We start from the raw sequence: 26,289 nt of genomic DNA on the forward strand, positions 1-26,289 counted from the left end.
ACGGCAGCCGATCGGAGCGTGGCATGGCTCTTCGTGATCGGGAGCGTCCTGCCTACCGACTGCTATCGGAAAAAAGGACATCCGTTTTCTCACGACTTTCGCAAAAAATCATGATGTAACCATCATTAAATTTTCAAAAAATCGGCCTCATTTTCGTAGTCGAGATTTTGATGCCATTCCACAGTCTGGATCCTCATGATCCTGCGAGAGTTGGTCCTTCACCGATCGGCCCATAAATAGCCGAGATATAGCCTCCCGAAAGTTTGGATGTGCAACTTTGGATTAAGATACTGGTTTTCTGTACGCTATATCTCGGCTATACGGCAGCCGATTGGGGCGCGGCATGTCACTTCGTGATTGGGAGAGTCCTGCGAATCGATTGCCATCGGAAAAAGGGACATCCATTTTTTCACGATTTTCGCAAAAAATCATGATGTAACCATCATTAAATTTTCAAAAAATCGGCCTCATTTTCGTAGTCGAGATTTTGATGCCGTTCGACAGTTTGGATCCTCACGATCCTGCGAGAGTTGGTCTTTCGCCGATCGGCCCATAAATAGCCGAGATATAGCCATCCATTTTTTCACGATTTTCGCAAAAAATCATGAGTAACCATCATTAAATTTTCAAAAAATCGGCCTCATTTTCGTAGTCGAGATTTTGATGCCGTTCGACAGTTTGGATCCTCACGATCCTGCGAGAGTTGGTCCTTCACCGATCGGGCCATAAATATCCGAGATATAGCCTCCCTATAAATAGCCGAGATATAGCCTTTCGAATATTTGTATGCACCATTAAAATAGGCTAGAGATGAGAATTTCAAAAAAAAAAGTTCTGTCGGTTGTTTGGATTGCGATAGCATGGTAATATGGGCACACTTAGAGATGGTACTAGATCAAAAGAGTTACCACATAGTTCGAAAGTCAGCGCCAAACTTGAAAATTTGGTAAAAAGAGTTATAAATAAATTGAAATTGTGCACTATGTTTTGTTTTTATGATAATACAAGTTGAGAATATTTCTGTTAAGTCTACATTTTGGACTTCAGCAGTTTATATTTGAAATACAAATATAATCAACATTTAAAAATTTGTAGAACCTATGAATTTGATTAAAATTATGTCTCATATATTACTTAATAGTCTGTATCTATGTATATTATAAAATGTAATAAAATTACATATCATATTGTTAATAAATTCGTTGCGTTCGAACAAACAACGCACTAAAAGTGAAATTTCTTGAATCCACTCAAAATTTCGAATGGAAATAATTCTGTTATTTGTTTAAACAATTAATAGCAACTACCAAAATGCGAGAGGCAAGTTCCATTCGATGGCAGAGAGACACGGAAATGCTCGAACTCCAAGTATGCTCAAATTTGTTGCTGTTTGCTTTTGCTGCTGCTCTTTTTCACACTTTTTTCCGAGAACGACTCAGTAGACTCGACGTCTTGGGGCCTCGACAAAGTGAAAATTATCAAAATTTAATGTCAAACGCCGGGCAGATGGTCAGTCATTCGTGTCGAGAGCTCTGAACGGAACGGAAGTCGCGCGGGATTACGTGAGAGTCCAAGGATTACGTGGATTAACCGAAGGATACGCATAGAAAAACTCAAGATGAGGGGCCTGGTGATATATGTGTTGCTAACGGGTTTATTTTACTTTTCCGAAGGTAAAACTCAACAGAAAAGTGAAGTGAAAAGTTTTATTGAAAAAAAAGTGATTTAAATATATCTTTTCTTTCCCGATTTTCATATTTTTCCCATTTTCTGGACTTCTGAATAGGCAAACCCTGCCCTGAAAAGACACGCCCCCACAAGACCCGCTGCGACGCCTACTACAGGTGCCGGGAGCTGGCCTCCAACTCCCATGTCTGGGTTCCGGTGAAATGTAACGAGGGTCTGGTGTACGAAACGAGTCTGGGCGGCTGCGTCCTGCCCGGCGAGGACTGGGAGTGTATCACCCCCAGTGAGGTTTCCAGCTCTACGCCTTCCACCAGCCACTCGGATGCGGATATACTCATTGTAAACGACATGGATGAGGCGGGTCTGCTACTCAGCGAGCCCTCTGCTCATCACAATGAACACTCAGATGATGGCACTGTGGAAATAGTCCTGGACTCAACGCTCAGCAGTGAAGAGCAGGGGGAGGAAGGCCACAAGCAGACAAGTTCCACTGAAATCCACGAAGAGGAGAGCTCTTCCTTGCAACATTTCGACTCCAGTGGGGATGGAGAGCTCATGGAGTTGGACAGTCCTCCGCCGAAGGTTGAAAATCGCGAAGAAGAATTGGAATTACATCATGAGCACACACTGGATATGCAACACATGTCGGATGTGACGCACAGACCGGATGTGGAGCAGCTAAAGGCGGAGCTGAAGCAAGCGGCGAGTGTGAGTGAATTGGCCAAGCCGGGATCCCAGATCGATCCCCAGCTGACGGCTCATCTCCAGAGGCTCTCCCAGCTGATTGATGGACTGCAGCAGACCTACCAGAAGACGGACAAACTGCAAGCGGATATGCGACCGGATCAGCTAAATGCCTTTTTGGCGCACTTTGACATCAAGAATCGGTACGAGATGATGAATCCCATGGAGGCCACCACACAGCAGGCCACATCCACCAGCACGACGACGCCAGAGCCACCCAGACACAGTACCACCAAACTACCCGAAGCCAATCGCAACAAGACGCGTCTTCAAGAGCATCTCTCCAAGCACCGATTGGAGCCGGAGACGAAGCTAATGCTCAGCAATTCCCTGCCCTTTAATGGGGCCACGGGTCAGGGCTATGCCAACTCCCAGATTGTGGTCAATCGTCCCGAGGGTTCGGTGATGTTTGCTCTACCGCCGCAGTACGGTATGAGCCAAGAGCAGGGGGGCTCCTCCTATACCTCACAGCAGACTCACTCTCAGAGTCATTCCCAGAGTCACGAGTACAGCGATCATGAGCCAAAGATTTCAGAGGATACGCTCAAGACGGTGCTGGAGCTCTCGAAGCAGATGATTGCAGCCCAGAATGTGCCCAAGGTGCTGCCAAATCCGGGGTTTAATGGGTATTATGCTCAACCAATACTGCAGCCGGTGTATCTATCGGCGCATGGGAATCCATTCCAGCAGTACTATGCACCGCAGCCGATGCCCAGCCATTATATGCAACACAAGAAGCATTCGTCGGGTAGTTCCAACGGAAATGGTGGCTACAACAAGCCCAGCACCACCATCATCCACAACAATGTGATTCCTGTGCATCTTTCCAGCACCAGCTCGGGAGAGAAGGAGGTACTGGATACCTACGGGCACAGTTTGGGTGTGTATCCCAGCCTGGACAAGCATCAACCCAGTGGCATGGACTACATGACCACAGCACGGCCCACGCCCACAGTCTCCAGTCAATATCCGTCGCCCTTTGCCTCGGAGTACACACTGACGACGCCACGGCCCTTCCAGGAGCAGCCCTCTGCCGCGACAGTGTCCACTTATTACACGCCCAGTCCGCATCTAAGCGAACAGAATGTGAACCGCATCTTCCAGGCCACCGAATCGTATCCCACCATGAATATGCCGCGACCCATGGACATGAGCATGTTTCCGGGTGGACATTTGGAGCCGGGACAGGTGAGCATTCGACCCAATTCGCAAAAAATCGAAAGCATGGAGATGGATGCTGACGAGATGATTAAGGCCAGCAGCTATGGGAATGGAAATGGGAATGGGAACAGCTCCCCGCACGTACTGACCTACAGCAGCGACGGTGGCATCTCTGGAGGTGGCGGCGGCGGCGGCGGCGGCGGCATGAGCCATCAATTAGCACCCTCGGGAGCATATCTAGATCAGAGCTACAATCAGCAGCAGCAGCAGCAGCCTCAGCAGCATCATCATCATCCGTACATGCCTCGACCGACAATGAGCAGTAACATTTACAGCGACTCCGATGGCAATATGGAGCTCAATATGTTTAGTAATATGAATCCATACACTCCAGGAAAGGTTAATTATGGTGGAGGATCGAGCAACCCCTCACCCAATGGACAGCTAGTCAACTTCAATGGGAATTTTATTAGTTTGGACGTCTTTCAAAAGTCGATACTCCCACTGTTGACCAAATCCCCTTCGGCCATGTCGGAACTGGGAAATGTAGAGGTCATCACCTGCCAGACGGGTGTGCGGCAACCCAATCAGACGGATTGCACTCGCTACTTTGTGTGCAGCAAGAAGGACGGCAAAGTTCTCTCCTACTCGTGTCCTCCCTATACGGGTTTCAATAAGCAGACGCGGATCTGCGATGCCCAGACGTATGCCCAGTGCGGGAGTGTGATGCCTGCTTTCAGTGGCTATACCATAGACAGCAATAGACGCCTCCAGATGGAGACCATCAAGATGTTAAGCGAAGCTAAAAGGCGACAGGAGGCGGCCCTCAAGGCCCAGAGCATTGCCAGTCTTCTGCAGCAATATGGAAACACTGAAACAGGAGGAATATCATCAGGGATCGCCTCCAACATTGAACAGGATTCAATGGACAATGGATATATGGTAAACCTGTCCGACATGAGTCCGGCCACAACCACAGCCAGACCACCCATCATCATTCAATCCAGCAGTAATTCCATAGGATCTTCATCTTCCTCTGGATCTTCTTCTGGGGGATCGGTGAAGAAGCGAAAGTACTACTGCAAGGAGGGCGACAAAATACCCGATCAGACATCGATCAGCAGCTACTTTGTGTGCTACAAGAATGCCCAGGGCCAGATGAAGGGCCACAAGATGAACTGCTCCAAGAGTCTGCTCTTCTGCCCCAAAACGCTCATGTGTACCCTGGCCTCCAAGTGCCAGGACTAGAATCGCTCGGAACTTGGAGGAATCTGTTCTGTTCAATGAGAATTTTTCCACATTTGCCACCTAAGTTATTTGCCTAGTTGTCTAAGTAATTTATTCTAATTTAAGTCGAAAGCCCATTAAACTTCTGAAAACCCGAAAAATACTTCAGATTTATTTTCTTCTTCGTCGTGTGTTTTTCCTCTTTTGTTGGGGTCGCGTGAAAGTTTCTTGGGGCCTGTTCTAGACCCGAAAAGACCTTGCCCTTCCAGTTTGTGGTAGATGTGTAGCTGGACAAAAACTGACCTTCTTAAATGAAGCCAAACGTGATATATGCCAGGCGGTCACTAAACTACAGGAGCGGATTGCGGTAGACCAGGGGATAAGAGTGGCTTGAGGCTGATAGCCGCTTGATAGTTCGAAAAGAGAAGATAAAGACTGTAACTTATATTGAAAGAACATTAGTTGGAAAGAAATGTATTATCTGATATGATATCGTACTGGAGGATGGATGGCATAGGTTAGTTATCTTTAAAAGAAACTCTGTGCTATACATTTTCCTGCTTTCGAATGTTGTTGAATTTTAATACCCTTCCAAAAATTATATAAACTAACATAAACCGAAAATACTTAAAAGCAATACGAGTACCAATACTATTTTTTCCCACGATGATATTGTCACATATCTACAAAAACAAGTCCGCTACACTAAGGAAATTCCGCACCTGTAGTTTGGAAAGATTTTCACTTTTTTAATGTCTCCATGAAGTCTTTTACTTGCTCTTCTTTTTTGTTTTTGCTCAAAGTTAATATTACATGAAACAGTTGACATTTATGCTGAACCACTCAAGATCTAGTTCAATTACAAACCCATTAAATATGAGCATAAAAACCGAGTGCAAGTGTACCGAAAATTCATAAAGTTGGAACAGGTTTGATCAAGTTTATGGCTCGTATACTCGTAGTAGAATAACATATGGCTCGTATGTGGGATGATTTGGATGAATGAAAGTCCATTAAAGGCTAACCATGTGAATGAATGAATTATTTAAAGATGGTGCTATACATCAATCCAGAGAATCTGTGTTTATAAAGATAATAATACAACGGAATGGCAAAATCTATTAAAAGGCTATCTTACAATTTGCATTCGTTTGTGCACTATTACAAATTTCTGGATATTAAACAACTCAGTAACTAAAATCCTCCAAAAATGTATCTACGATACTTTCCTTTTCAGGCGTGGTAGAGCCACATCTTAAGAGCTTCTTTTAACATACCGAACCCAAAAGACTTTCGCTTAACCTTCATCTGGAATGAGTACCTCTTTAGCTATTAAACTCTTGATTCATATCCCAAGAGTCAAAGCCATTCTTGGGAGTTACTTGCTGCTCTTCTAGCAAAGAAATGCTTCAAGATGGGACTGACCCCCTCCATTGTAGAGAGATCTCTGGTTGGCGCGTGGCGCGTGGACCGTCTGCGTGTGCCCATCATCTAGAAAGTGACAGTTTTATGAACACTTCTGGGTAACATCCACTTTCTCCTTCAGTCGCACTCAGGCGCCAAAGGCCTCAGCCCTTTCATGCTACATATATTCATACTCTAATTAGTTGCTAATAATTGTTTAAACCCATACGCACGCACAGACACACAGGTAGATGTGTATATGATGAGCACGCGTTTGCTAGAAATTGTTGATTTGCCCGATGCGTTTGTAATTTGTCACTCACGTTCCCACAACTCTCACTGGGGGCCGCCGCCAGATACGTATCTCATGGTTGAAGACCTCAAAATACATACGTTAAAGTACAGTTCACAGATACGATCGCTTTTATATGGCTACTGAATGGTACGGTATGGCATGCTAATGCTACGGTTAAATCAGGCATAGCTTGCGTAACCCCTTACGCGGGTTCATTGACAGCAGCCCAAAGCGAATTTCATTTCAACCTCTGGGACCTTGGACGCTCGTACGCTCGACGAAAGTTGTGCGATACTTAGGGTACGGTACCAGTTTCTGGTGCAATAAATCTACAATAAGTGGGTACAATATACTAAAACATGTTTAGAGCTTAGTTGAGGCGTGGAATTGAATGGGTGCGATAGAGTGTACATGTTTCAAAACGATATTGTACTATTTAAATTAATAATACATATTCAAATACATATATGAATATCCAAAACTACTTAATAGTTGCAATAACAATCGAACAAATAGTTTCCGTTCTAAACTGTAGATTTTTATTTACCTTGAACCGTTCTTAAACCGTTTTTCTTCAATCGTGATATATAAGCATTTCGTTTTCGTTTTTTTAGAGTTCCTTCAACAACTACAATTCCATTACAATTTCTAAATATTTGGTTGTTTAGTATATGATTTGTTTGATTTTTGCTTTGCTTTTCAACAACATTTAAAAACTACAATTAAACATTTTTTGCTTCCGTATTGCTTATAGAAGAGGGGATATAGCAGGGGGGCACAGAGGGTTTTTGTTTAGAGGGAGGGCGGATTTCCATTTGAAGTTTTTTGTGCCAGAATTTGGCAACTTTTACATCGTATTTTATTCAATATTTTTGTATCGTATATTTGTATATTTTGTTAGAGGAAATGCATATTAACATTGCTTTTAGTTTATGCTTTGACTATGGTATTGATTCGTATTTAAATTTTACAAATATCTTGTTCTTTCCCGTACAATATTCTACAAAGTTTAGTGTTTGTTTCTGTTTCTGTTTTAGCTTTGGTTTTAGTTTTGAGTTTTACACACAGCGCAGCTAACAATTAACTAAGTTTAGTTTTGGTTTTGGTGTTTTAGTTGGTACATCTTTAGGTTAACCCGAAGGTTGGTTTAAAAGTTGGTTTCCTTTACGCTTAGGTTGCATTACTTTATAATACAATTATCACATTCTTTTTGATGATGATATATATTCAGTTTTAATTTGCATTTTGACTCGATTCAAAAACTACTACGTCTTCCGGCTAATCCGTAACGTAACTAATTATTGCTCAACTTATGGACACACACACAAAATATCGAATATTGAGTTTTTTTTCTAGCAACAATTCAACGGGAAATGCAAATCATATTTCCTCCAATCTATCTCTAGACAGACTTATCGACTAGTTTACTTAGCATCTAGCATGAGACATACATATAAAGCGCTCAAAGAGAGAGGAACACAGTCGCAGCAGACACAAAAAAAGTAAAATAACAACTAAAATCCGTGAAATTTCATTCCATCTTCCATTTTCCATCCCACTTTAGACCATGCCGAAGCCCTCGCTGCCCTCGCTGATGGCCAAAAGCAGAGACTTCTCGAACTGCTCGTAGCTCTCGTAGTCCGGCAGGCACAGCTGATTGAAGCTGGTAAAAAAAAAGTAATGGAAAAAGTTTCAAATTAATCAAAAAACTACAACTTTCCAGCACACTCCATCCACCCACCAAGTGTGCGCCGTGGGCAGATTCCCAAATGTGGGGGCAGCCGTGATCTGGAACTGGGGATTCAGCTCCTGGAACCCTCCGGGCGGCAGCTGCGAACAGCCCGTGGTGAACTGCAGCAAGCGGGCCATCTCGGTCTGGCTGAAGTTGCTCACTCCGGCCCAGAACCAGGCCAGAACCCGCCGAAATTCGGCCGAGTTGCCATTGGCAATGTGATGGGACTTGAAATCGCTGATGGAGTACTCCCCAGTGCCGCACATCAGGAGCTGCAACAGGAAAAAATTCATAACAAATTAATTAAGGTATACAGATTTCAAGTACCAGCCAATATTTCAGTTTATGTACAAGATACCACTATCATCAGTTGAAAATAATGTCGTACTAAGGGGAAATATGTAATTGGAGTGATGCAATCTGGGCAATTGTTCGATCTGCTCATGCTGTTTCTCTCTTTACAACGAACACTATATACAAATTAATATATTTGTATCTTAACAATTCTGTATCTGTATTCTATATCTTTCACACCTTAGATCAGAATCTTCAACATGCTGTTTCTCTCTTTACAACGAACACTATATACAAATTAATATATTTGTATCTTAACAATTCTGTATCTGTATTCTATATCTTTCACACCTTAGATCAGAATCTTCAACAGTTGAGAGAGGTATAATTATATATTATAAATCTTATATTAATAAAATAATCACCTCCAGTTCATTCTCGTCGAAAATGCTCAAAAGATTATCGGGAATAATGGAGTTCAGGCCCTTCAGAAAGCTGTCCACCTCATCCTTGACACTGTTACACAGTCGCTGCTGTGCCAACGAGTCTAGATACTGGTTCTTGCTGGCATTGGTCACACGGGTCTTGGCCCCATTCGGAATGAGCTCAATGGTCTTGCTCAGCTGTCCATTGCTGGCATCGTACAGCTCTTCCACGAAGTACAGCTCCAAAGTGTCTGTGGCATCGAGATCAGTGTCCAAGATGTATTTGATTTTAGAGAGATACAGATCCGGATCATCTTGTTCAAAGTACTAAAGGAAGGAGATTATAAGTACATAGATAGATTAGGGACTGGTGTACTCTACCTTATAGTGTACTCTCAGTCCTATTAGCTGAGCCAGAAATGAACGACTGAAGCGTGCTCGCACCAACTGTCGATAGCTGCCACCGAGGGCACTCTCGAACAGACACTTGCCCACCATTTTTCCGGCAAACTCAAAGTGCTTCAGCTTCAGATGAGCTGCTCGTGTGGGATTCGGATGAACCAGAGCCTGATGCTTGTCATGGAATGTGCAGAAGAGGCCGCCGCGGGCATCGAACAGGGAACTGCAGACGAGCTCAAACCACTCGCGACGTAGTCCACCCCAATCGATGCCCTGCTCGCCCTGGAATGTCACCTCAAAGTTGCCACACCAATCGGACACGGAGAAGCCCTTGGTGGCCTTCATGCTGCTCTCGAGTATCTTCTCGCGCTGCACCTTGAGGGCCATCTTCTCGTGGTAGTAGCTGGCATGGAACTTGCGCACCTCGTGGTAGAAAAAGTCCTGCTTATCCTTGAACGTCTCCGAACCGCCAATGTTCTTCAGCAAAAAGTGTGTAAAGGTGGCCGCTATGATATTGCGATCTTTCGAGGCCAATTCGATCCTCGGTTGTGCCCCATCGTCGATGATGAAGACGGGCCCGTGCAACTGCGACACCAACTGCGGCAGAAAGTGGAACTTGGTCGACGGACACAGCCGAAATGTGGCGATCCTTTTGGGTATGAACTTGAGGATCATCTCCTTGATGGTCACCTGAAAGATCAACGAGTTCTGAGCCTTAACATTTCACTAGTTCCCCGCCAGAAGCCCTGGGGCCTGATTACTCACCTGCTTGGGTCCCACATAGCAGAGTACCTTCCGGGGCTTGCTCTTCGAGGAGCCAAAGATGCTCAGGAGCTTGGCCTCATAGCAGATGTTGTGCTTCCGCGAGGCAATGTTCTTGTGCACCAGCGTGGTGTCGCTGCCTAAAGAAAGATAGAACGAAATATATAGGATATCGTTTGCTGAAAGATTATTACTTGCACTTACTGCTCAAGACAATGATGTCAAAGTCTCCATTTGGCAGCTGCTGATCCTTGTAGCTGATCACGGCCCTTAGGCATGTGGGCTCTGGAAAGAGAGCGGTCACCGAGACCCTGGAGTTGACTCTGTCATAGTTAAAGGCAATGGCATGGTGTAGCTTCTCCACGGCCACGCCATGAAGATCATACACAGCCACCTGATAGCCCTAAGAAGATTAATCGGAATTAGAGAAAGAAAGAACGAATGGAGCTATAGATTCCCACCTGCAATGCCTCATCCGACTGCGACTGATCGAACAGACAGGCATTCCCGAACTCATCCCTTGGCTCGATGTGCATCAGGGTGGGAGAGCCTGCACAGCAAATGACGGTGCTGGCTGGGCGGATGAAGCGCGACCTGCGGGCATCGATGGACCCCGGCAGGAAGTTGCGCATGAAGGGGGAGCCGGCGATGTGGCTGGCCCCGATGAGCACAGAGATCTTGTACTGGCCGGCAGTGCGGACGGTAAACTTGACCTTGGCGATATTGGCATTGTTGGGATCGGTGGAGGAGCCCAGCTCGCTGATGGTGACCACCTTGCGGGTGCCCTCGGTGACCTCCACGAAGAACTGGTCCGTATCACAGATCGGATAGGGCTGACCATTCCGCTGAAAGAAGCGCACCACAAAGCACATGGTGCCGCCCACTTGCGCCGGATCCTTCCAGTCCCACTGCACCTTGCAGTTGGCGGGCAGAAGATACTTTCCGGTCACATACTGCAGCAGCGAGTGCCTGGCCTCGGGGGCCAGCGAGGGCTGGGTCATGGCTGCTAGGGTAACCAAGCCGGCAACGGAGACGGAGACCACCAGCATACCACCCCATGTCCAGGCGTCCTGGTGCTGGCTCGACTTGACCACCGTCGACCAGAGCTGGGCTTTGAGTGCGTCCAGCTGGGACTTCGATGTGGGCAGATTCTGTCGCGCCGAAGACCAGAGGTGCCAGTCCTTGCCCAAAATGCTGCTGGCCCGCGAGTCCTCCAGCCAGTAGACGTCCTCCAGGGAGGCCACCTCAACTCCCAGCAGACGTTGGTAATGATGCCGCATGTGATGGTCCCTCAGCCATTCGCGCAGGATCAGCTTCTGCTGCAAATGCAAAGCCGCTCGCTGCAGTCGCTGCTCGTCCAACGGCGGCAGTTCCGGCAAACGTTCAGGATCCCCGCAGCTCGACAACGAGGAGATCCCTAGAATTATAGACAAGTGAAGTCCTTGGTTTAGCAGGAGGCAACTTTTGCTGGTAATTGAGTTTAATGGTTAAAGTTTTCGAGCAAAACTTCTGTTTGCCGGTTGCTGTCCTCATCAACGTTCCATCCATCAGCGGGGCACAAAGCCAACTTGATGGCGTCTAAAATTACAAGCCAACTAATTTGGCCAGGCGACTGCGTCAATGCCACGCGGCGGGGGTTCGGTCCCTCCTCCCCAGACACACAACTTTCCCGGGCACTGCCAATCAATTATATTTCAATTTTTTATAGCTTAACCAATGCCAAATGTCGGGTCGTCGGGCGACAAGACAACGGGTGCCCCGAAATAGCCAAAGTTATCCAAAGAAGGAAAGAAAGAACGACATTTAGTGCGTCGTTGTGTCGCTTATCGTGCTCTGAAATCAGATTAATGTTTCCTACTGTACACTGCGCGAAAAATTGAAATCGCGAAAGGCATATCGTATATTTACGATACCTATTATATGAAAAAGTTTCAGTCGTCTCGATATTTTACTCATATCGGCGCGAGCGTGCGAGGCGATTGGACAGGGCTGCCACCTTTGAATATTATAATTTCACATGGGAATAATCTCATTTAATATGGAATATTAGAAAACAATTCTCTTAAGCCTGAGAATATATTCTAGATAATAATAATTTCATTCTTAAATAGAAATATTCAGATTTGCATTTGCATTCCGAAGAATACATTTTGTAGCAATGGCCGCAGTTACTGATCTTTCTCTCAAGATTTCAAGTCTAAACATCAAGTTATAATTACTATTGTTTCTAGGAATAAGAGACCTGTATAAAAAAGTTATGGATAGACAGAAGAAACTGTATTTGATCAAAGTTTCAATATTTTATCATCACAATACGGAAACAATTAGGCATCCCAAAAGTATCCCAAAACTTGGTTTTTCTTTCAGTGAAATAAAAAAAATAACCCTAGTACCCCCATTCCGCTCAAAGGCTTAGCCCCAGGACTAGAAGCGGGTTTCCTCCGCCCCCTCATTCCCCCCTTTGGCTGCCATAACAAGCAGGCAAAAACTTTCATTTGCCATTATTGTATTTCTGTAGCTATTGTAATTTTGCCTTGTAGCCAAAGTCAAGTGGGTGACAAGGAGTGCCTCCCACAGCGAAAAAGTTAGAGCGAGGAATGGAGAAATAGAGACATAGAGACGTAGAGAAAGGAAAGAAATGGGGAGGAATAGAGCCAGACAGAAACAGCAAGAAAGCAATATGGAGAGAGGTAGCAAGATTGCGGGCTGGAGAAATGGTGGAATGTGAAGAGTTTCCTTGATGAAGTTGGTTCCATGGAAAACACTTGACGTTATAATACTTAGCAATTTACAGGAGAAAACAAATTGAAAGAGGGAAGGAAAATATGAAATTATAGTAAATATATTCATGGAAAGCAATTTCAGGAAAAACCTCAAGCTGAGGTTGGGTGATATTTCCACTAATGAAATTGAATTTAATATATAAGAAGGAAACATATAAAAAAAGCGGGCTTAAGTTTATCCATAGATTAATCGGGCAAACATACCATTTAAGAATATATAAGATATATGTATATGTGTATAACAAAAGATAAATAAAATAAACAGAATTTTAATTCTACGCCTTAAACATTGTCTTTTAATTCTTTTAGCTTTTCAGATGACAAATTGGAGCTTTATGCAAAGACAAATAGGAATGGAAATAAGTAAAAGATTACACAGGAGGGCTATTTTATAAAAACGACACTGCCAGCAGCTCTGGCTTTAATGCTCCAAGGAAATTCCATTACAGAAATAGGCCAAAAATTTATCTAGGAGGATATATGTATAAAAATTCAATTCAAACATTACGAGAGAACCTCCTCATTATTACAAAAATTCCTGAAGAGAATTAAGACAATATTCCAGAAAATCGTTTACGTCAAGAAGCCATAAATATCAAAAGAAATATCGAACTAATCAACTATTAAGCCTCAGAAAAGTCCAAAGAAAAGGACAAAACCTCAGACAAAACGACACCAAAAACAAAGCACAGAATCTTAGGAAAATACTCGGGGGAAATACCTAGAGATTTAAACCATAGAAAAGTCAAACATATGAAAGGATGATAATCAGTGTATTCCATGCCGAAATCGTAGCTATATCAACACCAGATTAGCACAATGAGAAATCCTGCACATTTGCTGTAGTAAAAAACCCTCCAGTGATACCCAATCCCAGATGCTATTCCCTGAGCTCCCTCTGCGCTTAGAGCCACTGAAATCCAGCTAAGCTTGAAAAACTCAACAAAGTCTGGGTCCTCCTGCTGGCGGAACCACAACAACCAAAAAAAAACAAGCCACAAAACGAGTAACCTGCCACCCAACCAAAGCCCCAAAACTAATTGTGGTTTTGGCAGAGGGTGCGAGAGGGTGAAAAGTAAAAAAGAGAAAGTACAAATAGGGGAATGTTCATGCGATGTGGAGGTCGATGATGGTTTAGTTGTGGAGCTGAAATGTAAAGGTAGCTACGAGTAACACGTTTGCGTGCACGACATTCGAAAACGAATTCATTTCGTTACCAATTTCTTACCTATTTCTAGCGCCACAAAGAGAGCCCTCCCTAAGCCCCCTATTACCCCATCTAAGTCCTGTTATAGCCCCCTTCGGCTCTCCTATAGCCCCCGTCCGAAACTTGTTCATATTTCGCGTGAAACGAACAACTTCCGTTTGATTTTCCCAAAGCGATACGTATACATATATGGGTATTTTTGGTTTGCCTCCGCTCCCAGAAAAATGCCGGAAAAATGTCCAAAGTGCCAACAATGAAAAGTCACTTTTTATGTATCCCTTTACCTATACCTATAGCTATCGCTGTACCTATCGCTCTCCCCCTAGGCAGTCCCTGTACCTATCGCTCTCCCCCTAGGCAGAACTGTACATAATCCCTTGTTATTTGTATAATTAAAGTATTTGCAGTGCATATTTAATGGGGCTACTGCACCGAACGACCTTTAGGCTGATGTCTGAGCAGGAATTGCTAATCGTTTTTAATTAAGGGTTAAAAAGGCGCACAGAACACAGCAAAAAGATGGCTGGAAAAACAAGGGGGAAAAGTCACAAAAGTGGCAGCCAACAGAAGCAGAAGGGGAAAGCCGCGGGGCAATGGAAAAGCCAAAGGGAAAGGCAGGAACAGGCAGCGGAAAAGTCAAAAAGGAAGAGAGACAGTGGAAGCCGCTTAATGAAAATGCCTTTTGAAGGTTAAAGCGCGACGTGCAAGGATAATGATGATGATGATGGAAATGAGGATGGGCCTGGGAAAGGGATTGAAAGCGGGAGCGGGAATAATGATCATCATCGTCATGATAAATGTCAAGTGAGAGCTTCTGTGTGGGCTGATTGGTGGATTGGTGGATTGACGGCGCGGGGATTGCTGGATTGTGGGTGCAGAGGTAATGAATGATGAGGCCGACTTTTGACAGCTGATGCAGAAAAAGTGTGGGCGGGCAGCGAAGGTAAATACGACTACGATTATGGTTGACTGAGTCCGTCAGAGCAAGAAGCCAAGTGAAAATCGAGTCCATAAAGAAGTCAAAAGAGAGAAAAAACGAAAGAAAAGTAGTTGAATATGTATAAAATAAAGATTATTACAAAAAAGTTACAATTAATTAAGAAAGGATCATGCGAGTATACACGCATGTTTCTATAAGCTATAAGTATAAAGCAGGAAACGGGAAAAGTCATTTTAAAAAATATATTATTGGCTAGTCTCAAGTTGAGGAGTAATGTGTATCGTCATGCACACGACATGTGCTTTGGTTTTGCCAAGGTCTCGGTCTCAAGCCTATGCGCATCAGTCTAAAAGCGATTACCGCGGCTTGTATTTTGTTATTGCATTCTCGGGCATTCTCTTTTTGTAGTTCTGGTAGTTCTTAGACGAGTGAAAAAGGATCGCTTTAATTCCGATGCATATAAAGAGTTTAAAGTCTAGCGATACTTTTATACTTTTATACTTTTATACTTTTATACTTTTATACGATACTTTTATACCCGCATATATCAATCGTCAATTTTTTCAAAATCTACAGATTTCAGGTTAAGGATGTACAATCGAAATCGAATCCGTAATCATTTAATCATTTCCCAGTTATCTCAGTTAACCTACCGACAACAGCATTTGACAGTTGAATAAAACGAGTAAAATCTCTAAAAATCAAACACCAGAAGCCGCAAAAGGTCAGAAGAATCAATTTCACTGTAATTATTAGAGAACTCCACCAGCAAACACCAAAGAAGACAACAGAGAATCATTAGCTCCCACACAACTCTACCTCCAACATCCATAACAATCCACTCTCTGTATAGATAGATCTCCTCTCTATGACTTACCCGCAGCACTGCCAAAGCATAACTCGACCTCGAGAGTCGGAAAAGTTTTCATCTGAATGAATCTGGGCGACCAAGCCACTTCGATATTGCTGATGATCAAAGCCATCTCGTAGTTGCTCTGAATCGGACAGAAACCCCTGTAACAGGCGCAGGCACGAATGCAAATTAATTTTTCACTGAAAGCCACGTCTGGCCAATCCTCGGCTGTGCTCTGTAGCTGTCCCATTTTTTTGGCAATGAACCATTTTTTTTTTTGAGGTATTTAATTTTGACAAGCAAATCGAAAGGCTACTTTCTACAGTTCGGAAGGAAGTCGACTCTAAGGCTCACACACGTATTTGCCCTGCTGTTGGGTCGAGTTTTCTCTTTATTCGCTCATTAGCCCGAGTGGCAGAGCAGCCGAGGCCTGGCCCAAAGTGCTGGGCAAATGTTTGCAGAGTGAGCACAAAAGTTGGCCTATTAGCCAAGGGCTGCTTTAGGCCTGAAATATGAGTGTACTTTGTGCCTACTCTGCCCGGGATACTCGCACAGTGGGATATACGAGCAGGAGCTTCAGTGTATTCAGCTATCGAGGATTTACGAATTATAAACCTCACAATAAAAAAGTATTTTTGAGATATTCGATTTTCTTGGAATGTTTTTGCCAGCAGAATTTGCTGTTCTGACCATGAATAGTGAGTCCCCTATACTGCTTTTTAAGAATTCTATGATACATAGATATCTGCCACTTGTCCATTCAAAAACGAGATTAAGAAATCGCCAATCCCTTCGATACAATTTTGCCAGGCTTTTGAAGAACACGTCAGTTGCCTTTACTTTTACTTTACCCAATCCAAACTCTTCCCAAGAGATTAATCTATTAGAGATCTTCGTAGCTTCACTCACATCTACAGTAAAATTAAATAATCTGACATTAATGGATCTCTTCGTTTAAATGTTGTGCGCCCGAGTCTTAGGTGAATGCACTCATTCACTCATACCCTAACGGAGTAGCATTCGATACGAACTTAATTCATTTAGAGCTTTATTGATTCGAATTTGGCTGAGCAAAGATTGATATATTTTATATGTAAGTATCTTTCTTGAAACCGTCTATGTTTTGTTCCCATGGCGCCCATAAAAAGCAGCGATCTCCAAGAGTAAGGAAATATTACTACCCCAGAGCAAGCTTTTCTTTACTGCCTTACATTACCGATGCGCACTGTATTGACATGCACACACATTCTTTTGGGGGTGTTGGTGTGGTGCAAGTACCCCATGCACGAGGGGCAGAATGATTTCGCTGTTTATTGTTTGCTTTTAACTGTCTGCTCTCTCTGTCGGGCTCTCTCCTACCCGTCTCCTGTCCGTCTCCCCCTCTTCTATCATCTCCTTTGTGCGCTTTTCCAACCATTGTTATCCTGGCACATTGTTGTGCTGTTTTTCCATTTTATCCTTTGCCATCGATTGTTCTCGAGGAAAGATGATGTTGCAGGGAAAAAAGAGGCAACAAAAATTACAATTTGAATGACATTCGATCGTTGAGGAATGGTGGATGGGAGGGTTACTGCGGGCAATCCATATAACTATAGAACGAGGCACGGTGCGGGGGGAGACAGGGGAGGGATGTCTGATGTGGCAGCAGTGTAGGTTTCAAGCGATTAAGGTTGGCCCCACAACAAAAGCCGCAATATTTCCTTCATGTCTGTCTCCCCCCTCACGGTTTTCCCAGCCCCACAACCATTTTCACCCCTTTTGGGTGGGCCTTCGGGTGGGTCTTTTGTGTTTGTTTACCAAAGTGAAAAATGATAAAATTGCCAGCATTCGTTTTTCCAACCGAGGACATCCTGTCTTGGGGAAATGCTGCACTACATCTTCCTATATCTTTCCCCTATAACTCTCTCTGTCTCTCTCTCTCTCTGGGGTTTCCTTTTATTTTGATACCCTGTAGTCTGAAAATGCTTAAGGGGTACACTCTTCTTTGGCACGATTGATATTAAGAATTACAGCCAGATTAATTTTCCCTTTAAAAGGAAGGTTTATGGTTTATTTAAATACAGTTTGGATCCACTATCACACAATTATATGTACATTTATAGCTAAATTATCTATCGATCTACCAACAATAATCGTAATTATCGCAACCAGAAAAATGTTCTTTCTTTTTTTATACTTTTTCCCTCATTTATCACTCTTCTTTCCCCCATTTTGTTTTTCTAATTTTCCTCACTGCATTTCCCCTTCCCCCAATGCTACCCACTTGTTCCGGCTGAGCAATATTTTGCAGCAAACAATAGCCCCCGATGACTGCACTTGGCAGGCAGCTTGCAACAAATTCATCCACAAATATTTCATCTGCTCACAATAATTTATGCTTTCCTGTCGGCAGCAGGACATTCGCAACAAGAGGGGGAAAATGAAGAACAAGTGGCAGAAGGCGAACGAGAAGCAAGAAGGCGGTGCAGAGCGTACCAGAACTTGAAGAATATTTGCATATTTAATTTAAAATAAAGCGCACTCTTTGCTCTACAGCCCCCTCGCCATATACACACAAGCAACCAACCCACACATCCACACACCCACCCACACAGACGTACAAAATTACGCTTACACCCACAGCGTGCCACACTTACACTCGCCTCAAGTGGCGGCATAAATTCAAATGCCACTTTGGCAACAGTCTCTGCAAATTACGTATACGCAATGTGGGCCCCGCAAACGACAACAGTCAGCGGACGGCGGAGAGGGTCTCTCTCTCTCTCTCTCTTGCCTCACATCCCTTAGGGGGTCCCAAGTGTGCTTAGGGCCTGACGCAAGCCTTCTCTCTCTCTCTCTCTACCCCGTGAGGAACGAAGGACTTTCTCTGACGCTGCTTCAATACAAAATTTTTGCGAATTTCGAGGAAAATCTGTTGCCAAAAAATACCAAATGCAATTCAACTGCAGTTGGATATGAATAAATATTTATAACAAAAGTGCAGAATAGGTACAGTGAACACTCACTTCGAAACCACGGTCACCTAGCTGAACATTTCCACTGACAGGACAATGGTTTTTGTTCACATTCTATGCATTTACTCCCCCAGAAGCTGCTTTCTATTGAACGAGTATTCCACTTCAAGCAGAAACAGTACTCCCCAGAAAGCATTCACTGTACAAGACTCTAGCTTCGAGTGTATGAATATATGAACAATATGTGGCTTCTCCAAACAGACATTTGCAGCCTTTTTTGCACGGCCTAGGGAATGCTCATTTAGCTAGTTAAATTAGCACAATTTATGAGTACAAGAGTACTTGAATTCTCGGGCATTCCCTTTTGAACTTTTCGTATGTGAGTCTGGTTGGAGTCGGCTGTCGAACAATAAATCTCACATCAATATAAACAAGGATATTAAATTAAGTTTAGAAATAGAATGATCTCTATCTTTCCTCGCGTCATGCGGCAGCGCATCTCTGTCGGGTTGTGCGTTTCTCCCTGGGTTCAGCATTCAGCATTCCCTGGGTTATTGCACGTCAACATCTCAACAAAAGTGTGATTCGATCCAGAAGGATTCCTTCTCCCATTTAAGAGTAAATAAAACCACACAGTATAGAACCACACAAGTTGCCGTTGTCAAAGATACCTTTGATACCTCTAAAAGCATCAGAGGTAGAGGCAAAGTTGCTCGTACAGTCACTGGCAAAACACAGACAAAGAGGGAGAAGTCCTCTGACTTCTTGATTAAACTTTTAGTATCTCCGAAATCCCCATTTAATCTGATTCCAAATCTAACTCTACGCCAAACAACGTAATCCTTAGCTTTCTATTATTTGCAAAACATTTCGCTGGCCATTATCCAGATACTCAGAGCACAGAACGAGCAGAGCCGCAGAGAGCCTTGGCCTCCGAGAAATAGGGGAGAGCCAGAGGAAGCCGGCGAAAGCCATCATCAAATAGCCTCTTTTATTTCCCCCCTCCCCGCTGCACTTCCAACTGGACTCGACCAGAGCCTGCAGCTTAGCCAAGACTTTGGCGAACGAAATGAGTGTTGCAATAAAATTCTTAAACACTCTCACTTTGGGGTCAGCTTTAGAGAATGATGGGGGGAAGAGACTTGCCTCAGAAATTGCCTGCAAATGATGCCACAGCTGACGATGCCACTGTGTGCCTGTGGATGACATCCTTGTTGGCAGGCGACAAGAACAAAAAAACGGGAAAGAAAACTGAGGAAAAAGGCAAAGAAAAGCTGTCAGGAAAGCAAGGAACTAGAGGTGCTGGGAGAAGACACTGGAGAGGAGGCAAAACCATAGCTTGCACCATCTCTGCCTTGGAGCTGCCTTTTGGGCTTCCCTCGAAAACCAGCCCTCAGCTGTTGCACCTGTCTAACCATCTCCCACACTCCCCTACCTCTTTGCCTCTCTATCTTGCCCCTGCTTTACATTTTTGTGGCATCACCCGCGCGTTTGTGTGAGTGTGTGTGTCTGTGTGTGTGTGGGATGCTGGTAGCCCGCATAAGCCACACGAGGCAACTTTGAAGGCAAACAGATGTTTGCCTCTCACTTGCAATGCTCCCAACCCGCCGTCCTCATGCCCCTCCCCTCCTGAATGACATTAAATGTCGCTTAATTTGAGTGCCCGTTTTGGCTGTTGCAAGCCCCAGCTGCTCGGATGTGGCACCATCTGGCAGCACCGACCCCGTACGCCCCCTCTGGCATTAGTCGACCACAAAACACGAGCTTTAACGAGTGGCAAATGCATCAGGAATGTCAAGCGGTAGTGGAGAGCGGTAAATGTGGTTTGGGTGCTACTGGAGAAGTATTTCACAAAAATGTTTGAAATTTCGCCTCCACAATGAGGGGGGCAGGCAGAGGTAGAGGCAGAAATAGTTGCAACATTTCTGTGATATATCGATTTATAATTGACTCAAAGTTTTCGCTGGAAAAACGGTACCAAAAGGAGCAAAAGGGATGGAAGATGGCAAACAGAGATCCTAAAATTGTTTCTTTAGTTAATAATTCGCATGGAATTTGAACAGAATTTGCACATTTTGCGCAAAGGTTAGTTTTGTGGTAGGAGTAAGAAATGTATAAGAATTTACATACGATTTTCATCTGATTTGCTGATTATTTCTAGCTTAAAACAGACCTTAGTTTTGTTTCTTGTTAGAGGCTTGCACTAAGAAGAGGGTTTTAGGAATATTAAAACTTCAATTTACTCCAACAACGAACCACTGTTCGTTTATGTAGGTATATTCTGGATCAATATCAAAAACATTGTCTTTATGGCCATGTCTACCTGTGCTTCTTGTTTAAAGACTCAATCTTAGAGCCTATAAGAGCTAGAGGAACCTTATTTTGAACGCAGGCCTCTGTGATATTGTAAACTTTTGCCTCGAGAAAAATAATAACAGTGGGAATGGTTATTTGCAAGGCGATTATCCTTCACCCTTCAAATGAAAAGTTTTTGAAGCTTTCTCTAAATTGTTGCGACATGAGAAACCAGGGATAAACACTATTAACATTATATTACAGAGCAGTCGCGAACCAAGGATTCCAACTATTATTGCCTCAAATTGATTCCCAAGGATTATTCCACTGACTTGATGAATAATTTTCCTTATCTACCTTCCCCTGGCTCTCCCCTAGTTCTCTCTGTCACTGTTTCTGGCGACTAATAGCTCTCTGAGGCTCTCCTCAGGCCAAAGAAATGATTTCAAAATAAAAGAATGCTAAGGCTTATTGATGATTCGAGTAATCAAGGAGTCAGCGCACTCTTGTTATTTATTCGCTTTTTCGTGTGTATCTGATCAGTAGAAGATATACAGACAAAGGTATATTGAAAGATAAAGATTGTCAAGTGAAAATGATAATAGTTTTATGTGTTTTTCGTTGAAGTAAATATAAGTTCCTTATACTTTACGACCATCTAGACACGCAATATTTATTTATCGATTTATCCATAATTTTACTTTGAAATCCATTATTTCTTTTAAAATGTGAGTACTTGTATTTGTTTGTGAATGCATCCATCCATCTATGTTTGTATTTCTATTATTTGGAGTTTCATTTCCCATGAACTTCCTATTTTTTATCAAACATTTAATAGTTTAAAGGGCGAACAACAACATACAAAATGTATATGCAATTTCAATTCTTCAATTAAAAAACATTTCTACTTCCTGGCAGCGTACAAATGTATATGATATGCCCGTAAATATGCATTTCGCAGAGGCACAATTGTTATTCAAACAGCTGCAGGGAAACCACTGCAAGCTCAACCACCTCATCCGCTGCCCCACCACTATGCCGCCATTCTGCCGCTCTGCCACCACCCACACTTAACCCATTTAACCCACTTCCTGTATTCCGAGCGGAGCGGCGGAGAGCCAGCATAAATCCCATTATTTATTCATTAATTTAAGGCCCATTCTCTGGGTACCTCCTCTCTGCTCCACGCCACTCCACTCCACTCCACTCGTATCCTCTCGTCCCTCCTCCTTAATCACAATTTGCACTCGGGAGTCCGTTAGAGAGTCCATTGTTTTCTCTCGTAATTTTGGCCGAGTTTTCCTATTTGATTTCTGGTCTTTTTCGGGCAATTTAATTAAGCGCTTCGTTTATTCTTTTCTGGCTGCGAAATGTGCTTAGAGAGGGAAAACGGAAAATCCACAAAAACCAATTTGCAACTTTAATACAGACACACACACACGGAGAGAAGGAGAGCCACATAGCCACGCCCACATGGGGCATCCACTGACATCAGGCGGGAAGCTTGTACCTTTTTGGGTTTTCTGCCTCTTATTTTCTGGCTTTATTTTTCATCTGGTATCTAACACCGTAAAGAGTGGGCCAAATTGGGTTAAAACCATAATGCCAAAGTATTAATGTTGCACCAACGGGGCATGCGGCTGGTTGGGCGGAGAAACCAAAAACCGCAGACATGAACCGGTTTAGGTAACCGTTACCTCAACACACAGGACCACACGGATACAGACACCGTTGCACTCAATATACATACACACATACCTGTATGTATGTGTTCTTGTGGACTCGTGTGTATTGGCCCTCCTCTGGCAAACATGGCAGAAAACATTTGCCGAATGCCAGCAGCAACGGCAGCAGCCAGCACTGCGCACGGACTGCACTGGAGAGGCCCTCGGCAATGGCAATGGCAACGGCAACGGCAACGGCCAACGGCAATTAATGGCAACGAAAGCAAAATGCGAATGAAAGGATAGAAAGGATCTTCGAAACGAAGATTTCATTACCCTGCAGGTTGCTTTTCCGTATACCCTTGCTCCGTCGTTGAAGCACGCCCGATGCTCAGACCATCCAAAGGCAAGTCTTTAGGCCGTTTATAAGAAAACCCTCACGAGATTCGTTCTGCTGCAACGGATTTGATCACTGCTGAATTCGTTTTACCAGATTTTCCCATCACCAAAACTTGAACCAAGTTGATCGAAGCATTCTTGTCTTGAAAATCCATGTCAAAAATCGTTAAAAATCATGATTCGTAATTTCTCATGTGGTAGTTCCACTTATCCACAAAGATGAATTTTTCGTTAATCGTTAAATTTTATAAAACGCGAAGCCGTAGCAGGAAAAGCTCTGAGCATGATTTGGCTAAAATGGCTAACTTTTAAGTGGAAGCGTGCAGTTTTGACTAGGTGTAAAAAAAGTCAAATAATTTTACGGACTTATCTTATTAAAAAAGTATGCCAATTTTGCGATTCTAATTTCGATAATTTATGTAATTTATAATGTATGCCTCAAAGGTCTAACAACTTTTGTACTACAAAAATAAAATATACAGTATAAAGAGCTGGTTGTATACACCGATTTGTATATTTGTAGAATTCTTCAAAAGAAGTGCTTCCATCTGTGCGGAAACCCGCATTTTCCAATCGAGGGGTATCAAAAATACAGCAAACGTAGGTTGAACATGGAATATTTTCCCTGCCTATACCACACACAAACTCATCCCCTCTCTGTACTCACCCTTCCAAATTGTATTGCCCTCTCTCTCTCACTCTCTCTCTTTCTGGCAGAGTGCTGGCAACATGGAAATTCGCATAAACAAATTTGCACGAACGAAGCTGCAACACTTTGGCATTTTCCAATTGGAGTTACGTATTTGCAAATACATGTGTTCATACGTGAGCGTGTGTGTGTGCGTTCGACCGTGTATCAGTGTGTGTGTTCATTGCGTTGTATCTGTGTGCGTGAGAAATGGGCAGGTGTACCTCTAAATGTGTATGTGCGTGATTGAAGGTCTTGGGAGTGGGGCTCTTACACTCAACGAAGGGACGAAGGGGGTTTGATGGAAATGTTTATGGGGGAAATTATTTACTTATTGCACATATTTCACTCGTACGTATGATTTCCTGATGCACTCCCCGCACACACTTTTAAAGGTGGAACAAACGCATTTGTGTGTATAAATCAAAGTGAATCAAGTTATAAATACCAACAGATAAAAAATAGTTTACGAAGAATATAGTGTACGAGTATTTGGCTGGAATTTCAGATACAAAAGTAATGAAGAGAAGTCACAAAATGGTGATCATATAGGGGGAAACCCTTAAGGCATCCTAGAGGGCTAATGCTGATGAATAAATATCACCAAATTATGTGCTAAAAGATTGTCCGCAATAAGTCTTTTAAAGAGAGACATTCGTAACAAAACGATTGTCCATGAGTGTCTCATGAGTGAATTTCAAATAAGTATCATATTTATTGGTTATCTTCGCCTCAGTTTACATTATCATCAGAGGATGCCTCACAGATGAAGTACATTTCGCTACGGCATCCAAGGCACTGCATTTTGTCCGTATTATCCATTGGCTCCCCAAAATTCGTTTGTAAAGCAACGCAACTTGAAGTGGTTGTCAGGTATCTATTCATAGATGTGTCCCAATTGAAGAAGGTTCCATTCATGCCTGTAGTGGACGAAACAAACACTCCATATGTTTCTTCATCGGTCAAATCTATCCAATAATATTGCTGCCCCTTCAGCATCCTACTAAGTGCCTGTAACTCCTCAGCGCTTTGCACGTTCGCCAGATGACCCCCCATTTTATGGCATTTATCCAATGCACGGTACCAGGTCATTTTTTGGCTATCTTCAATGTGGTAATATTTTGTACCAATTTTTCGAAAATTGTTTCTATTTCTTGTAGTTTCTTCCATTGAAGTTCGCCTGGATGAGAGTTCGATTTCTAAATGTTGAAGTTTTTGTCCTTGAGCCTCCAACTTTTCGTCTAGTTGGGCCAGTTTTGAGAGAATATCTGCATTCTGATTAGAGTCATGGGAATCCAGGTGCCTTAGGAGAATTTTCATAGCTGATCCGCACTGCAAATCCTCGTTTTGAGATTCCAACACAAAGGTACTGGCTGGCGCAGATTTGTCCTTCATTAAATGAATCTTAATGTTCTTAGTGTTACTCAATAAACTGAACCGTGCACTCACCTGGGACCATAGCTGTGACTGGGAACTCCCAAAGGTTATCGCCAATAACAGAAAGAGAATCGAACGGGGCATGGCTAGGGCTGCTTGTCTGAATGAAATCCAAAACGAGACTGAATTCTAAAGGGAAAACATCTGAATATTTATGATCAACAGCGCTCAGATCATCATCGAATGCGACCAGCTGATTACAGACAAGCTTAACCTGCAGCTTAACCCACGATACGATACCGAGCTCGTACATACATACATATACATATAGAAATATGCAACAAAGTATAGAGAGAGATTAAGCTTATTAACTAGGAACTGTGGGGCTTACATTTATTAATGCAAAATTATTTGATCGGCGTCTTTGCACCTTTAGGGATCATCGTTATTGGGATTTTTGTACAACCCACATCTAGTGCATGCTTTAAACAAATTAGTAAGGCCACTTCTCTGTTGATGTGTCATTGTATCTCTCATTTAAATCCTACAAAATTGCAGAGTTTTTCCCGATTATAAATTGTTGAAATTCATGAATTTTAAAATACTTTATTTCCGAATTATTCGAGGACATAATGAGTGAAGCAATTAGTGCCAGCTCTCGAACCCCACCGAATGACACTTATTGACAGTAGGATAATTGGAAGAGAGAATGTTAACAGCTGAACTGCATTAAGGCTGTGAAATCAGTAGTCGGTGAAGTGAGATTAAAAAAATCAACCAAATTAATCCTTTCAGCTGTCAAGCTGCATAATTTAAGTGTAAAATCAAATGAAAGCCTGTCAATAAAATGGATAGGAGCGCTATGGGAACTGGCGTTCTTAATTCATAGAGAAAGAACTTTTTTTAGTCCAAAAGAAATATTTTTCCGTATTAAATGTAGTTCTTTCAAATATTTTTACTTCAATCTTTTATCAAATAAAACCAGACACCAACCAAATGA

The 26,289-nt window shown here is 43.1% G+C and overlaps 2 protein-coding genes across 6 annotated transcripts in view; one reads left to right on the forward strand and one right to left on the reverse strand.

Annotated features, from left to right (window-relative positions):
• The first annotated feature begins 1,618 nt into the window (after positions 1 to 1,618).
• On the forward strand, positions 1,619 to 4,839 carry LOC6589269. The gene is made up of 2 exons (XM_002015343.1): positions 1,619 to 1,673; positions 1,787 to 4,839. The coding sequence occupies exons 1-2, from the start codon at positions 1,619 to 1,621 to the stop codon at positions 4,837 to 4,839; spliced, it is 3,108 nt and encodes a 1,035-aa protein (XP_002015379.1).
• Positions 4,840 to 7,033: 2,194 nt separating this feature from the next.
• LOC6589268 (apoptosis-resistant E3 ubiquitin protein ligase 1) overlaps positions 7,034 to 26,289 on the reverse strand; it is a 34,558-nt gene continuing 15,302 nt past the window's right edge. For 2 of the 5 annotated variants that reach the window (XM_026988533.1, XM_026988536.1), the window contains exons 2-8: positions 10,591 to 11,546; positions 10,334 to 10,532; positions 10,133 to 10,269; positions 9,350 to 10,075; positions 8,969 to 9,295; positions 8,259 to 8,521; positions 7,034 to 8,180 (exon numbers count right to left, since the gene is read on the reverse strand). In XM_026988533.1, the coding sequence (XP_026844334.1) occupies positions 8,078 to 8,180; positions 8,259 to 8,521; positions 8,969 to 9,295; positions 9,350 to 10,075; positions 10,133 to 10,269; positions 10,334 to 10,532; positions 10,591 to 11,546 (2,711 nt within the window). In that variant the 3' untranslated portion in view covers positions 7,034 to 8,077. Of the gene's footprint in view, positions 8,181 to 8,258; positions 8,522 to 8,968; positions 9,296 to 9,349; positions 10,082 to 10,132; positions 10,270 to 10,333; positions 10,533 to 10,590; positions 11,547 to 15,936; positions 16,058 to 26,289 lie in introns of those variants that run through there. The other 3 variants (XM_026988535.1, XM_026988534.1, XM_026988532.1) reach the window with 3 other exon arrangements.

Source organism: Drosophila persimilis, unplaced genomic scaffold (genome assembly GCF_003286085.1).
Source record: "Drosophila persimilis strain 14011-0111.01,24,50 unplaced genomic scaffold, DperRS2 tig00000191-arrow-pilon, whole genome shotgun sequence".
Classification (NCBI taxonomy): Eukaryota; Metazoa; Arthropoda; class Insecta; order Diptera; family Drosophilidae; genus Drosophila; species Drosophila persimilis.